Source organism: Mastigoproctus giganteus, chromosome 7 (genome assembly GCF_048544385.1).
Source record: "Mastigoproctus giganteus isolate SK-2022 chromosome 7, ASM4854438v1, whole genome shotgun sequence".
NCBI lineage: Eukaryota > Metazoa > Arthropoda > Arachnida > Uropygi > Thelyphonidae > Mastigoproctus > Mastigoproctus giganteus.
In genome coordinates, this window is record NC_143581.1 from 188,878,285 (window position 1) to 188,895,812 (window position 17,528).

General features: G+C 35.6%; 1 protein-coding gene across 2 annotated transcripts in view; it reads right to left on the minus strand.

The window, feature by feature from the left end:
- Positions 1-17,528, minus strand: part of Sec24AB (Protein transport protein Sec24AB) — a 298,277-nt gene that overhangs the window by 172,539 nt on the left and 108,210 nt on the right. For both annotated transcript variants that reach the window (XM_090378021.1, XM_090378020.1), the window contains one exon: positions 4,994-5,191. In XM_090378021.1, the coding sequence (XP_090234147.1) occupies positions 4,994-5,191 (198 nt within the window). The remainder of the gene's footprint in view (positions 1-4,993; positions 5,192-17,528) is intronic.

The window sequence follows — 17,528 nt, forward strand, 5'->3', positions numbered from 1 at the left end:
ACACACACTATAAATACTGAGGATATTATACAAATAAAAAATTAGTAATGATTTTACAATTTTATGATATATTTTTTACAATCTTCAGTTTTCCAATTTTTTTGGTGCAAAATTTTATTTTTGGCAATCCTGTACTGTTCAGCTGTGAACAGTAGAGGGATTATTGCCAAAATCCATCTACTGTTCAGTGTGAAATCAAAGTAGGAAAAAAAAAAAATCCATATTTAAAAAAGGCATTCATGTACAGTTTTTTAAATTTTTACAAATTTTTTGATTTTTCAATTTTTACCCTCCAGGTCTCACATATCCTGAAAAACCACATATCTGGAAACCCACTCATGAAAGGAATAATTAACATTTAAAGATAAATAAATAAAATATATACAAGACACAATACAAGTTCTAATAAATGTGATGACAGTTTACATAGTGAAAACAATTCTAGTGAACCAAATTTAGAAGCTAATTGACCTGATAAGCTTAAGATTGACCTGAGATTTGCTATATTTTTTGCAAGTGATTCCCACAAGATGAATATCCAAATCTACACCAAAAGGCAGAAGTATGACTAAAGTTTTTTGGAAATACATATATTTGCAAACAGACAATTTCATTAATTTTACTAATGAAATTTACTGAGAGTAAAGATGGCATTTTAGCTCATATTCCTAGACTATTAGTATTAGTATTAGTAACGGCCGCATGGTGCAAGAAAGCCTATGGCTTATGCTGCACCAGCCAAAAAAAAAAAAAAAAAAAAAATTAAAAAAAATAAATCCGAACAAAACAATGATAAAAACAAAAAAATAAAAATAAATAACTAAATAATAATAATTAATAAAATAAAAAATAAATGAAAAGGAAATTAAACCTATCATCCTATGTGCTTCCCTTACCCGAAAGTACTATCCAGATGACCTTTGAATTTCCCCAAACTGTCGGCCTCTACCACCCATGAAGGCAACTTATTCCAGTAATTTATAACTCGCTGGCTAAAATAGAACTTCCTGCAGTCCAATCTAAACATTTCCCCCCATAACTTGAATTTATGTCCCCTAGTTCTAGCATCATTTATAATCTTGAAAATTTTGTCCTCATTCATTTTACTGATGCCTCTCAGAGCCTTAAACACCTCAATCAAATCTCCTCTAAGGTGTCTAGTTTCCAAACTCTGCAACCCACATATTCGAAGTCTTTCTTCATAAGGACGCCCTTTTGCCGATCTCACCAGGCGAGTTACCCTTCTTTGCACCCTTTCAAGAAGCTCGATGTCTTTCTTCAGGTGCGGTCTCCATACTTGAACACAGTATTCCAAGTGTGGTCTAACATAAGCCTTATATAATGGGATTATCACGTCCCTATCTCTACTTGCAAAAGTTCGATAGATCATTGATAGGACACCATGGGCCTTCCTTGCAACCTGTTTACAGGTTGCAAGGAAGGCCCATTAGCAATGTAAGTTAGAGGATAATAATAATAGTTTTTTTAAACTAATATTATTATTATTATTTCTTTTTGTTTTTCAATTTTTTTTGTTTTTTAACAAAAAGAAAAAATCCATTACTGAAAAAAATAAATAGAGAAACTAAGTTACAGAAGGAAAAGGAATCAAATCAAAGAGATGGATCTCTGTCATAAACTCAGAAAGTTGGCAACTATGGGGTCTTACAACAGATAATGAATCACAATGCTTGGACTATGTGAAAGTCCCCACAGATTGGAATATGCAAATGTATCCCCAATTGGTGTTTAAGGCTCTAAGAGGCATAAGTAAAATGAATGAGGACGAAATTTTCATGGTTTTAAATGAGTCTAGAACTAGGGGCCATAATTTCAAGTTACAGGGGGGGGGAGATGTTTAGACTGGATTGCAGGAAGTTTTATTGCAGCCAGTGAGTAATAAATTACTGGAATAAGTTACCGGGTGGTAGAGGCTGACAGTTTGTGAAAATTCAGAGGTTAGCTGGATAATTACCTATAGGAGGAGAGAAATGCATAGTTTTTCTATTTCCTTTTCTCTTATTAATGGTTTCCCCCACCCCTTATTATTATTATTTATTTTTATTATTTTGTTTTATTTATTTATTTATTTATTTTTTTTTTTTGGCTGGTGCAGCATAAGCCATGGGCTTCCTTGCACCATGGAGCCATTGGTAATAAAAATAATAAAAATGCAATTCACAAAAGGAACAAATTGTGACTCAAGTAATTACAGACCTGTTAGTTCATAACTTCTGTTTCAATGAAAATAATGAAGTCACTGGTTAAAGAAGCATTGCAGGATCATCTAGACAAGACTGCAGTAATAATTCAGACACAGGTGGGTTTGTTAAGGGGAAGTCTTGTCTGACCAATCTGACTGGATGCTATGATATGGTCACAAAGGAACTAGATGCAAAAAATAATTTTGATATCATATACTTGGATTTCAGAAAAGCTTTTGATACTCTTGCACATGGAAGACTACTGTACAAACTGGAGCAGTATGGCATTAAGGGCAAGTTGCTACAATAGAAAAAGGAATGGCTGAGTGGGAGAAGACAGAGTGGTAATCGATGGACACTGCTCTTTGTGGACTACCGTTATTAGTTTGTCCCCCAAGGTTCAGTGTTGAGCCCATTACTGTTTTGAACATTTATCGATGAAGGTATATTACGCTTCATGTCTAAGTTTGCAGATGATATGTGGGTTGGCAGGGTGATTAATGACAGTAATGGCAGTGTTCTACTACAACAGGATCTAGAAAATTTGGGAAGATGGGCTGAGAAGTGGCAACTGAAGTTTAACATTGACAAATGCAAAGTACTGCATATGGGTAGAAGTGACCCCAGAGGAACATACTAACTATGTGGTACTACACTCAGGGTGGCAGAGAATAAAAAAGACCTAGGAGTAACTGTGCAATCACATGAAGTTTTCTGAAAGTGCAGACAGGCTGCTAGAGCAGGTCATAGGGTCAATGATATGACAGGAATATTGCTAGTAGGGAATTGCTAGCATGTCAATGATTTTGATTTGGTAGTTGTTGGCGCATCGGCTTCTGTGGCCATATTGCACCTCCCAAGGTTTTTGCAGTACTTTGATCCAAGCCCGAGGCGGGAATCGAACCCGCGACCTTTGGGTTGCCGGGTAGGTACTTTACCCACTCGGCTAGCCCGGTCGGCCGCATGTCAATGATATACAGGAATATTGCTAGTAGGGAAAAGGAAGTAATTATCCCTTTGTATAAGGCAATGATCAGGCCATGCCTTGAGTACTGCGTACAGGTCTGAAGGCCTCATTTTAGGAAAGATGAGTTGCTTGAGCGAGTACAAGATTGGTGAGGGGAACGAGGAACTCCTCTTACCAAGAAAGGCTGAAGTTCTGCAAACTGAAGCATCTGGAGACTAGGCACCTGCAAGGTAATCTGATTGAGATGTATAAGGCCTTGAATGGTTTGAGCAAGTTCAATGTTGATGGGATTCTTCCTCTTGCTCAGATTACAAAACCTGAGGGGACAAACTGAAATTAAGGAAAGACAGTTGTAGAATAGATGTGCAGAAGTTTGCCTTTAGCAGGAGGCAGTTTGTTGAAACAGACTTCCATCTGTTGTTGTGGAAGTTCATAGCTTAAATAACTGAAGGAAGAACTGGCCAAACTTTTGGAGCAAATGAATTGGTGAAATGGGAGAGGGGGTGCATGTGTGCACGCTGTATAAGCTTGCTTTCATACATCAGGTGTCAATGCCAATATAAAGCTACAACTGTACAGAACAGGTTCTGGCAACATGAGTGAATTCTGTTTACTGCTGTACCCTTCCCAGTCACAAAATGTCAATCCAATAGGGCATCTGTGAGAGGAGATGGAATTTAATGAAATTAAGTCTGCCCATCAAGAGCTCTTTGGAGTAAAAATCCACCACCATCCCAATTTGAAACAACTGTGGGAAGCAAATGAATCAATTTGGACAGCAGCCATGTGGCACACTTTCAACATCACAATGATCCCATGATACAATGAATCCAGGTTGCTCTGAGAGCTAAAGGAGGGACTACTCATTATTAGACAGGTGCATTTAATAACAGAGTCACTCAGTGTAGTAAAAAAGGCTGTTTGAAAAGAGGTAACATTTTTGCAAAAAGATATTTAATCACGAAACAATGAATTGACACATAAATGAAATCACATTAGTGTACTACTTTGATATAGTCCTCATCACATTCAAACACTTGTCCTACCACATCATGAATACGGCATTTCACTTGCAGTAAAAAATTCAGGAAGAATTCCATTCAACAGATTTCAATGTTCCATTTAACTACATCATTGAATCAGTTGCCCTCCATATTTTTTTATTTTAAAGAACAGATTAAAGTCAGAAGGGAATATGGTTGGGACTGTGCTCTGATAATGAGCAAGCATCTCCCATCTATAACCACTGCCATGTGCAGATGGCAAATGCACACAGATTTTGGCATTGATTGCACCAAAAACAATTTGTTTCTTGGACATGACTGGTAATTTACACAAACCTGCTGATGAATTTCTGATGCAGTTAGTTCCTTTGCCATGCAAAAATTTGCTAACTGTGCATACTTGCCAATTTGTCCACATTTTAAGAAAGGTAGACTAGTTACATAATTTCAACAAAAGTGCACAGCATCTTGAAACAAGAAGAAAATGAATGCTATGTATGCCTTTATTCATGTGCATCTCAATATTGGGAAGGGCACAGCTTCTCCACCCCCCACTGCCCGAAACAAAAATCTGCTTCCCAACTTTTCAAATAACCATCATATATTTACACAAATACTTTAAGTTCTGAAAAACTAATCCTACATTTATAGCCATCATAACCAAAAACAACCAAGTCTCATTTTATTTCATTATGATTAGACCACGAAATATAATTTTCTGTAAAACTGTCTTACCATTTAAAAATTAAATAAATAAAAATAAATCAATTTTCAACAAAAGAAAGGGAGTCAGATTTTATAAAATATTATAAACTTACCCACAATCTTGAAAAACTGGAGTTAATACTCATGCCAGACATTTTTGCATGTAACTGAGGATCATATGCTTCTAGCCCTCCAACTGGGCCTTCTGGGAGTCCTCCTCCTTGATAATGCTGTGTAGCAGAGTCTGATACAGTAGTATGTGGAAAGTTAGAAGGCTGACTAGTGACAGGCTGCAGCTGGCCATAGCCGACCTAAAAATTAGCTTCTATTATTACAATGTTGTAACAGCAAATTACTTAATTTTTTTGTGACAATATTTGTGACTTGACAATATTGAAAAATTAAGAAATACCCAAGGTTCAGAACTGTCTAGGGCAGTGGTTTTCAAAGCATGGCTTTGCAGAACTCTGAAGTTCTACAAATGTTCCATTTAAGTTTGTCGCTGATTTTTTAAATTTAATTTCTGTATGTATGTAGCCATTACTAATTTAAATTTATTGTTAATTATTTATCAAATTAAATTAGGTCAACTTAACTGGTTACCTTGACTTATCATCAGCATTTTACACTTGTAGCATCATTTCGTAACAGAAAAAATTTTATAGTGTACAAAGTAATTTGCTCTTTTTCATAAAGGAATCTCTTGAACATGAAACCCTTCTATTACAGTTTAACGATTCCTTTCTAATTAAAGAAGTATAAGCATTAATCCCACCTCTACTGCTTATGCAAGTGCCCTTTATCGCTTATGCTGATTTAAAATCTGAGCTTTCTCCACCTCACTTCAGGAAACACAGCAAAACAACGCATTTATTAATGCGTTGTTTTGCTAATTACAAGTACAGTCAGTCCTCATATAACACAGTAGTTGTATTCCTAGAAACCCCTGAGCAATGCAAAATCGTGCAATATAAATAACAGGCCTTATGGGGAAAATAGGATTAGGTGCCGACCGCCCAAGACTGAACACACATTTGTAACCAAAACATTACCAAATGCAATAAATAATCGTAATAAAATACTTAAGTACATGTATTTTATTATTATTAAAAATTTTACGTAATAGAATATTGCTAATACTGCGAATACTGCTAATAGAATATTACTTTTATCGTAAGCAAACTTTCCTGATCTCTTCTTTGTTTGATCTTCTATCTAAACAGATAACAGACGTTCCATCTCTTCCAATTCTTTGTGTCTTGATCTAATGTCTTTTGTTACACTTTGAGTTGTTCCTACTATAAAAGTTGCTTTTATTTTCTCTGCATTCTTCCTAATTGTTCTCAGTGGTTAGGTTATGCTATTTCCTAACCTTAAAGGTTAAGTTAGGAAATAAGGTTTCATAACTTCATCTGTCAAGTCTACATGTAAATCAATATATCATTCTCGACTTCTAATGCCACTACCAGTAACTCGCACCATCTATTTACCAAGAATGCAGGGAGAAACTGCTGTAGCAGCAAACTAGTTTGTCCGGCAAGTTTCAATAGTTTGCCATGGTTCTCGTGTTGGCTTTTTTTTTTTACCTTAGCCACTTTTTTCTTTTTCTCTCTGAACCTGCAGTATCTTAACCACAATGTTTCCTTTTAACACTGTTAGAGTATTTTACTCATTTTTAGGGAATAAAGCACAATTACAGTATAAAAGGAACAAAAATGAGGAGGCATGTTTGATACCCACAAACAAAGCAGCACACATATAGCAACTGAGTAAACAAACGCAATAAGTGTTGCACTCAGCTGTTGTGATTCTGCTGTGTTCGACTGCCATTTCTTTAAATGCAAAGCCAAATCATACATAAGCAAATTCGGTTTTGTGTTATACGTGACATTGTTCCCCTATTTAGTATTAGTATTAGTAATGGCCGCATGGTGCAAGAAAGCTTATGGCTTATACTGCACCAGCCAAAAAAAAAAACCCGAATAAAACAAATGATATTTATAAATCATGTACGAACAAATTCATGTAGTGTAAACGCGTGTTATACGAGGACTGACTGTATTGTATTTTAGCCTTCATTCTAATCCAGATAAGCGTGTCCACATTTCTTTCTTCAAGAAAAACTCTCCTTTTAATCTTACCATTTCTTAATGGATCTCAGAAAGTTAAATCAGTTCAGATTTTGCAGCATTCTTTTATGTTCATTTTTCATTCTCACATTAACTTTGTTAAATCTCTATCTGTATGTAAGATGAGGCTACTGAGACAACATCTCCTTCATATCTACAATCCATTTACTAATCTTTGATATGTATCAAAAATCTATCTTCTATCTTATATGCTGCTGAAATCCGGTCAGCTGTGGCACCTTCCCACATTAAGAATCTTCTTTTGGTGGAATATCGGCCATGGTATGGGCCAACCCTAAAGCTTATCACGAACACTTCATCGCCCACACTACAATGACAAAAAATTTAAATTGATTTCCATTAAAGAAGTTGCTCACATTAAATCTTTACAGGCAGTTTCCAAACTCTTTTCAAATGCTTGGCAAGCCCATTCTATTTAGCTATCCTATCATCTAACCCAGTGATTTGACCTTTTTTTAATAATGGCACACTTAAGTAATTTATTTTATTTTGTGGCCCCTACTCAATTTTCTGCCTGTTAGATCTGATTCTCTCTCTCTCTCTCTCTCTCTCTCTGTGTGTGTAATATTTAAAAAAAAAAAATGTTATATGATAGTTATTATAATACAAGTAATATAATTATAAGAATGTACCTTTTTATAATGAAATAAATACTTAAATTTAAAAAAATTTAATTTAAAAGTAACTTAAACCCAAATTCTGTAGCACCCTTGAAATGTTTTTGTGGCACCCTAAGGTGCCATGGCATCCCAGTTGAAAACCACTGATCTAACCTGTAGTACTGTGTGTGTGTGCGTGTGTGGTGCTGATTCCTGATCTAAATAAGACTCATTTTGTTATTATTTATATATCTTTGCAAACTGAAGTAAACCCTTCTGGCCTCAACTGTATCAGGTACATTGTCTCCAGTCAATTATGTATTCACCTGGCATAACAAATATTTATTTTACTGTTTTTAAAGATATTAGTGTTCTGTGTAAGACTCAGATCTAAAAAAGGATCTTGCATTCAAAAAAAAAAATAAATTGAAAAAGCTTGATCTTATGTATTTTGGTGGTCAGAAGACCACCAAAATACATAAGATATTCCTGTAATCGCTACATTTATTTTTAAAGACATTAACATCTGCTATAATGAAACTTAACATGCAGGGAGATTATAGCACAACTTCCAGGGGGGGGTTGAGGCCTTATATCTCCCAAAGTGCTTACTTACTAAACAAATTAAAAATCTGAATATTCCTATATTAAGCATATGTTCTTGTGATATCTTAAACTGTGCAAAATTGAATTGTGTAATTATGCAAACTGCACAGTTCAAGTTGGTACCATTAAGTGCAGAATGACTATAATTAGGCCAAATTAAATGACATAAATTAAAACAAGTGTCATTCTGGCAAAAATATATCACCAATATAAACTTTACAACCTTACCTCAATATGACCACTACTAACATCTACAACATACTATATATATGGCTCACACATACTATATATAAATCACTATAATGCTTTCATCAGATGTTACACAACAGCGGACAAAAGCATTTGTGACATTTCTTTCCTGTTTAATGAAAGCCATTTTCAATCCTAGTAAGTGTTGTAGGAAATCACATACAGACTAAAGGTATCACTATATCATTACACATTGTACCTCTGTCAATGTCATCATGATATTCTCTTTGCAAAATGTTAATAAATAGTCATAGCACACTTGATTGTGCAAAACCCAAACTATGAAATTATGCATATCAAATGTTGAATGTTTTGGACAAGTACCGACTATGAAAATATTCCAAAATTTGAAATCTTTCTAACAAGCACTTTGAGATAAACAAGATTTGAAATCAATATTTTCTTGTCAAAATATGGATAATTCCAGAGTATTATTTTATAATCATTCTATAATTAACATTATTCTGACAAAGAAATTGTACTAATATACTCTGAATCACATCTGGTACAAAATTTGTTTACCTAGAAGATCAAAGAGGAAATCTGAAAGTTGATTTTCTTGGTTGAAAGAGAACTTTTATTATTTATATCTTTCCAAACTGAAGTAAACCCTTCTGGCCTCAGCTGTATCAGGTACGTTATCTTTAAGTGGGGGTATAGCTCAGTGGTAGAGCATTCGACTGCAGATCAAGTTCAATCCCGAGTGCCCCCCCGTAAGTTTTTGATTGGGGGTGATCTAGTTGGGGAAGAGAACAGTCGGTGGATTTTTGGCTGCTGTAAAGGGATAAGTATTTTTAATTTTTACCATATTCTTCGTTAATTAACATACATTGTTTTACAGAGATATTAAATAGGTTTAGTAGCGTTCGTTAGCTTCTTATTTTGAATTTAGCGGTTTTTGGAAGTTAAGACTCCCAGTGTTGGCGCCAATACTGTTAAACTAGCTGCCATATTGTAATTGATAAGAAATAGCGTAACATATATATCTCGAACTGATAGTGTAAGGTATAAACTAAAACTAGATAGTGTAATATGAAGCACTCAATTAGGAATCTGTTAGCTTATTATACTATAATCAATTAATCAGGAATGTTATAAATCTTATTAAATTTCATTGTTAATTAAATTGTATTTAAACCAAAATCATGAACCAGACTAGAGCTGCAAAGCAAAGATCACAGACTAGTGAGAGTGCTGCAACTCGGGAGAAACGAAGGGGGCGATTCTCAAACGCATCACACTCTCAAAAAATGTGTGAAATGTGAAATGTTTGCTGACCTTTCTAAAACAGGACATGATCTAGCCAACTCGGCATTCCGATGGGGTTGAGAGCTTAGGGTGTAGGGTAAATGCCCTCAAAGAAATTAATGAGGGCCCATCAAGCTCTCAGCTGTCCAGCTCAACAGCAGAGCTCAATGGTGTGCATCAGGCAACACAGAGGCAATCTCCAAGGCAGAATGCGCTGGTCCCAAAGAAACTAGTTATTGTTGGTGACTACTGTCAGGGAGACAGGGAATATACTATGCAAGGATAGGTGGAACAGGACCAGAGTATGTCTGCCAGGGGCAAAAGTTGATGACATTGTAGAGCAGATATCTTTTAAGGGCACAAGAGGTGATATTTTTGTACACATTGGAACTAATGACATTAAGAGTAAGAGATCTTCAGATTTACCCAACAAGTACAGGTCAATGCTGAAAAAATTCACTAGTTAGGGTTGAATGTGAAAGTGTCTGCAATTCTGCCCAGACACGATAGCAGGGAGTATATGATGAGAGCCTTGTCAATCAATTTGGACCTGGAGAGATTGTGCAAGGCTCAAGAGGCAGAATTTCTTTCAGCCTGGTCTGTGCTTGTTGACAGGAGAGACTTCCTCTACAGGGATGGGTTACACTTATATAGAAAGGGTGCAAGAATATTTGCTGATGCTATCGAGGCAGTGTTAGATGGATTGGAAAACTGCTAGCTTGGGGGGGTACACAGACTAAAAAGTTAACAGTGGGCACTGTCAGAGGCAAAAGTGATTCTTGCAATGCTTCTATTAGAATGAGCAGCAGCCTGGAAAGCAAGGCAATGGAGATTTCCAGAACTGCTGGGAGTCATAGTGGAACAAATAAATACAGCCAGGCCTCGCATAACGCGAGTTCGATTAACACGTTTTTCAGTTACCGCTATTTGAAAAAATTATACCACTTTACACGATGCAAATTTCCAGTTAACGCGATTTTTTTTTTTTTATGCGATAGTTGAAAAAGATTTTTACCGCGCATTGGACAGGCAATAAACAAACGTTTACCTGCTGCTCGCCTCTGTGTGTTCCATCAACCATCAGAAGAAGACGTGTTACTTGTTTTTCTCCACCCAAATAAAGTCAATGCCGACTTGCATTTAAAAATTCTAATTTTTAAATGAGTCAGATGAAAATGAAACCGCGAAGGAGATAACGGTAAAAGAACTAGATGAAATCTTTCGTATCGCAGAAACCTCAAACAAAAGGTTTGAGGTTCTCTACGATATTTATTTCGCCAGGGCCCAGAGAAGATTGTTGTCGGCTATAGGAAACTGATTGATGAAAAGAGAAAGTCAACACTGTTCAAATATTTCCACAACAGTCATTTCTTCTTTGTGTATTTTATGTCAGAGGTTCCCAAACTTTCTCAGTTCACGGTGCCCTTAGCGTCTCAGTAATTTTTTCACGGCGCACTCAGACCAAAAGAAATACCTAACAGTTCCATTTAGTAGTTAGGTCCAAACAACTTAATAAGAAATGTTGAAACTGCGAACTACCTCGAGCTAGTAGTTCGCACGGTGTCCGACAGATGTGTAGAGTATCGCTGTGTTTCCCTCAAAAATTTTAAATATTCCACGGCGCACAGTTTGGGAACCACTGTTTTATAGAATAAACATTTAATTCCTCAATTATTTTCATTATCTTTTACATTGTATACAGTTAAAGTTATTTAAAAGGTATTTTTAAAATTCTTTGTGGACATTCCAGAAGGTCAAGGACCAATTATAATTTTTCCTATTGATTATTATATTCGATTAACGCGTTTCCGTTTTGCATGATGCGCTTGAGGGAGAAATTAATCGTGTTAATCGAGGCCAGTCTGTACATCGGCTGTGTTAGGGTAACTAAGAATTGAAACAGGTGCATGTATACTTGCCTGTACACCAATGCTAGGAATATAGTTAATAAATTTGATGAGCTTGAAGTGCTAGTCAAGACATCGAAGGCAGATATTGTTGGGATAGCAGAGACATGGTGTCACACAGACATAAGCAGTGCAGAATTGGAATTTGGAGACTACAATGTGTACAGAAAGGATAGACAGGATAGGAAGGGAGGAGGGGGTTATGCTGTTAGTTAAGAAACAGCAAATCTAAGAAACACAATCTAAGGAGTTGGTGGACAATGCAATGTTGAGTCTGTTTGGTGTGACAAAAGCACTGGGAAAGGAAAAATTAGAGGTGTGTGCTATAGGCCTAATGAATCTGATGAGTATAATGAGCAATTGTGCAGAGAAATAGTGGGCCAGTAAATCCGAATGTCTTATAATGGAGGATTTTAACTTTCCAGATATTGACTGGAACTTGTCGGTTGGTCACTCACACAGTAACAAGACTTTTGTGGATTTATTGGATGACTGTTTTCTACAACAACATGTTTGAGAGGCAATCAGAGAGAGTAATACTCTTGATCTGATTATCAGCAGTGATTATTCATGCATTAAGAATTTGCAGATAAAAGAACCACTGGGTGACAGTGATCACAATGTACTGATGTGGGAATTACTTAAAGATGTAACTACCATTAAGGCTAAAGGGAAGAGTTTTTGCTTTCCTAAAGGTGACTACAGGGGTCTCAAACAGTTTTTAAATTCTGTACAGTGGGATCAACTGATGATGTTACCAACGTTGAATTCTAAATGGGAAGTCTTCAGGAACTTAATTTTGGAGGCTACTAGGCTTTCCATTCCAACTAAGAAATACTGTTCAAAGTTTAGGCCAAAATGGATGTCAAATGAACTAAGGAGACTCATGGCAGAGAAGAAAAATGTGTGGGATGCATATAAAGTATCAGGCGACACAGAAGCCTATGGCAAATATAAAATAGTCTGTAATCAAGTCACAATGGTTAGGCAGACTACGAAAAATCTTTGGCAAAGGACGCAAAGAAAAACAGCAAAGAGTTCTTTACTTATGTAAACTCTAGAAGGAAAGGGATGAATCAGATTGGACCACTTAACATAGATCGGTTGACTATTGATGATCATGCTAAGGTAGCTGATAAACTGAATGGGTATTTTACATCTACATTCACACGAGGAGTTATCAATGACGGTAGTGCCAGAAGTTTATCAAACTAACAAGGAGCTAAGTGATTTTGTAATAACTAAGAGCAAAGTGGAGGAGAAATTGTTGAAGTTAAACACAAAAAAGGCACCTAGAGTGGACAGGATCTATCCAGTTATATTACAGGAGGCAGCAAACCATTGGCCATAATTATGGGAGCTTCCTTGGACTCAAGGGAGGTCCCCATGGACTGAAGGTGTGCAAATGTATCACCAATTCACAAAGGGGGTTCACAAAAGGTGAAACAAGTAACTATAGACCTGATAGTTTAACTTGTGTTCCAGGGAAATTAATGGAATCACTGGTTAAAGAAGCATTTCAGGATCATCTAAACAAGACTGCAGTAATAGTTAAGACACAACATGGGTTTGTTAAAGGGAGGTCTTGTCTGACCAATTTGATTGGATATTATGATGTGGTTACAAAGGAACTGGATGCAAAAAATAATTTTGATATCATATACTTGGATTTCAGAAAGGCTTTGATACTGTTGCACATGGAAGACTGCTGTACAAATTGGAGAGGTATAACATTAAGGGTAAGTTGCTACCATGGATAAAGGGATGGTTGAGTGGGAGACGACAGAGTGGTAATCAATGGAAACTGCTCTTCATAGACAAATGTTATTAGTGGAGTTCTCCAGGGTTTGGTGTTGGGCCCATTGTTGTTTTGTATATTTATCAATGATATTGATGAAGGTATATCAGGTTTAATGTCCAAGTTTGCAGATGATGCAAAGGTTAGCAGGATTGCTAACGACAGTAAAGACAGTATGCTACTCCAAATGGATCTAGATAAGTTGGGCAAATCGGCTGAGAAGTTGCAAGTGAAGTTTAACATTGACAAATGCAAAGTACTGCATATAGGTAGCAATAACCAAAGAGAAACGTACAAACTGTGTGGTACTACACTCAGGAAAGTGTAAAGTGAAAAAGAGCTGGGGATAATTGTGCAGTCAAATATGAAGTTCATTGAGCAGTGCAGACGGGCAGCCAGGGCAGGTCATGGAGTCTTGTCAATGATATATAGGAATTTTGCTAGCAGGGACAGGGAGGCGATTATCCTGTTATATAAGGCAATGGTCAGGTCACACCTAGAGTACTGTGTACAGATCTGGAGGCCTCATTTTAGGAAGGATAGAGTTGCTAGAACGAGTACAAAGAAGGGAAACAAGACTGGTGAGGGGAACAAAGGGGTCCATTTTCCAAGAAAGGCTTAAGTTTAAGTTCTGCAAATTGCAGCACCTGGAGAGTAGCCACCTGAGAGGTGATAGTAATAAGGAGTATGTATAAGGCCTTGAATGGGTTGAGAAAGCTGAATTCTTATGGGATTCTTCCTCTTGCTCAGATTAAGAACCTGAGGGGGCACAGATCCAAATTAAGGAAAGACAGTTGTAGAATAGATGTGTAGAAATTTTCCTTTAGCCAGCAGATAGTTGATTGGTGGAACAGACTTTCATCTTTTGTTGTGGAAGTTGATAGGCTAAATAAATTTAAGGCTGAGCTGGACAGGCATTTGGAACAAATGGAGGGGTGAAATCAGGATTTTTTTTTTTTTGACTGATGTTGCATAAGCTTGTTTTCTTGCATCATATGCCTCTACTAATGCTAATGCTAACTCACTTAAAATATTATTTGATCAGATGATGTTTTCAAGTAGGTGGACTTATAAAATGGCATAAATATTGTTGCAGTACCCAATTCATCAGGGATTAACTATGGTTATGACTGCATTACCCAGTTTCTGAAAAAGTAATGAATTTCGAACTTTGCTATTTGTTGGCTGTTACCAGAGTATAAAACAGAAAATGGTCTTGTGAAAATGTCAAGAACAATATAAGCCCATGATACTGTGTAGGATAACCAAACAGCACTTCAACATTTTGAGTGAAGACTAGAACTATGAAGCATTTATTTATCTTGTTATGTCAGAAGAGGGTAATAGCATGCTAAGAAGAAACCTAACATTACACTACCAACATCTCAAACAGGATTAACATTTTTTGTCCTGTTTTACTATCTAGGACAAGTGAAATAATCCAATGTATCCAGTTTTAATTCTACAATATCTTTTTACATGATTAAACTAAATACAAAATGTATGCAACAAATACTCATAAATTAAAAACAAGTATTCGAGAAATTAAGAATGACATCACATCCCTCACTCCCTTACAGATTAAAAATGTCACCATCCACTGAAAAAAATGTATATAAATTATCATATGTATTTGGATCATATGTATTTGGATAATTTAATTTCAAGTTCAACTTTTCATGTTCGGATCAGATATATTTCAAATTCAAGTTTATTACTATGTATTAAATTCTAACTACTTAAGACTGTTGTCCCTGTAGCTACTAACAGAACAAGCTAACAGAACATGCACTAAAATCTACAGAATAAATTTCAAATTAGTAATAAGGAGTATCTTATTAGGTGCATTGTATATTATACTACAAAGGAAGATCAGAGTTGACCTGAAGCTTATTATTTTTCAAGAGGCCAAAACCAATATAATAAAATCACTAACTACAGGTTACAGAAACCATGCTCTCAATTCTTGCTATGTGATTGCACTCCCAAAAATCCACATTTAAACAAAATTCAATATGACTTTGAATCCTTTCACTCTAATAACATATAATATAATAAGCAATATTTTTGATAACAGAACATTGTTCCAAGTATAGAGCAATGCTCTATAATCAAATTCTTTATGAAATAGGCTGTGAAGTAAACTGAAATTACATACACTTTATGCACGTAGTATGGTGGATAAATCCTATCATATTTCAGTGTGCATAAGTAGTGCAATGTTTTAAGAAAGCCACATAGCAGTCACCAACCAACTGCATACTCATGACTGAGCTGACCATTATCACCAGGCAAACATTCATTGTAATGAGGAATGAATTTTAGAAATCAAATGATGTTATAGTATGATACTGCAACCAACCAATGCATGAGTGTTTGAAGTGAAAAAAAAAAAAATTGTGTCCAGTTGCTGTTCAAAAGTGTGCAAGTGGTACCCACGTACATTAATGTTCAACCAGAAGGCACAACATGTTGCTTTGTCTACAGAATATTTTAAATGGTTTAAATCAGAGAGAGAGAGAGAGAGAGAGAGAGAGAGAGAGAGAGAGAGAGAGAGAGAGAGAGAGAGAGAGAGAGAGAGAGAGACCTGCAGCAGATACTAAATTATTATGAAACATGGATGCAACACTTCACTCTTCAGTTAAAGCAATCCAGTATGGAAAGACAATGAATCCCGGTGTCTTTCAGAATGTAGGAATAATCCATGTTGATTTTCCATCATGAATATTGACAATGTATAGTATCACAGTAAAATGCTACAATGATGTAGCATCAAGAATTTGCAAGGAAAGAGCCAGAGAACTGTGAAGCAAATTACCCTGCTGTATGACAACACAAACACACTAAACAATGACAACCTTGAGCAAGGAAATCAAAATCTATCAACCAGACTCTGTCCCCAGGGTGTTTTCCGACTATGGTTTGCAAATTCTCAGAAGCTCATGAGAGAAATTTGGTAACGGTATCTTTTTAACTTTCTTGGTTCCAGAAGCTTTTTTTTTTTTTTTTTTTTGTTAAGCTTGCAAAAATCTGTTGCTTTGTGAAAAAGCAGTTAAATCAGTTAAATTTCTTATCCCCTTTCAACTAAATACATGTGTAAGAAAGCAGTTAACTTATCCCTTAAAGTCATAAAATGCTATATATAGACTATCAAGGGGTATATATCTTTCTTCTGTGGAGCCAAATTTAAAGCAGTACATTCTCAAAAAATTGTAAAAAGTTATTTTTAGCTAAATATTTCATTATTTGATATATTGAAAGAATTATATTTTAATGTTATTAGGGTACATATGGGCACTAGGTGTTGATGGCTGCTTTTTTTTTTTTTATTATTTCGTGTATCATGGGTCATGCTGTTTCTTAATTTTTTAAGTTTATCACAATTACGCAGCAGTACAATATATAGGATTACTGAAGTACAGGATTACAAAGCAGTACAATGAATCCAAAATAAAAACCAATTTCATTCAATGAACTTTAAAAATGAATTATAGGAGGAGGAGGATGGTAAATAGAAACAGGTCAAGTCAACAGACTGGCACTCATATACTGGATCCAACATCTAATCAATATATATCTTAAAAGATTCACTAACTTCTGTAAAAAAAAGAAGGAAAGAAATCTCAAACAAAGTCAAACATAAGGTCCCGTGTAGCATAGATGCATATTAGTGCACAGGTATAATCCAACTTTCAACTTAACTGTTTTTAGCCTGGTACTACTGATTACTATCCCTCAGAATCATAATATCTAGAAAGTTTTACCCAGAAATAAGTTTAAATTTAAGTTTCTACATATAATGTAATACACAGAAACATCTTTTTGTGAATCCAAATGTATTTATTGAAGATGAAGTACTATTTAGATTGCCATTTACTTAAAATAGTATTAAAACGATATAACAATACCAACCAGAAATAACATGACATTTGATCAAATACAGGGTTATTCAAAATGGAGTTCGGGGTTTCAGAGTTTTTTTTTTGGGAAAGCGAATGTGTCAATCATTATGACATATTGAACATTTATGAGGTATGTAAAAAAACTTCATTACTATACTTGCATTCTGGAAATATTTCTTTCTTCCTATG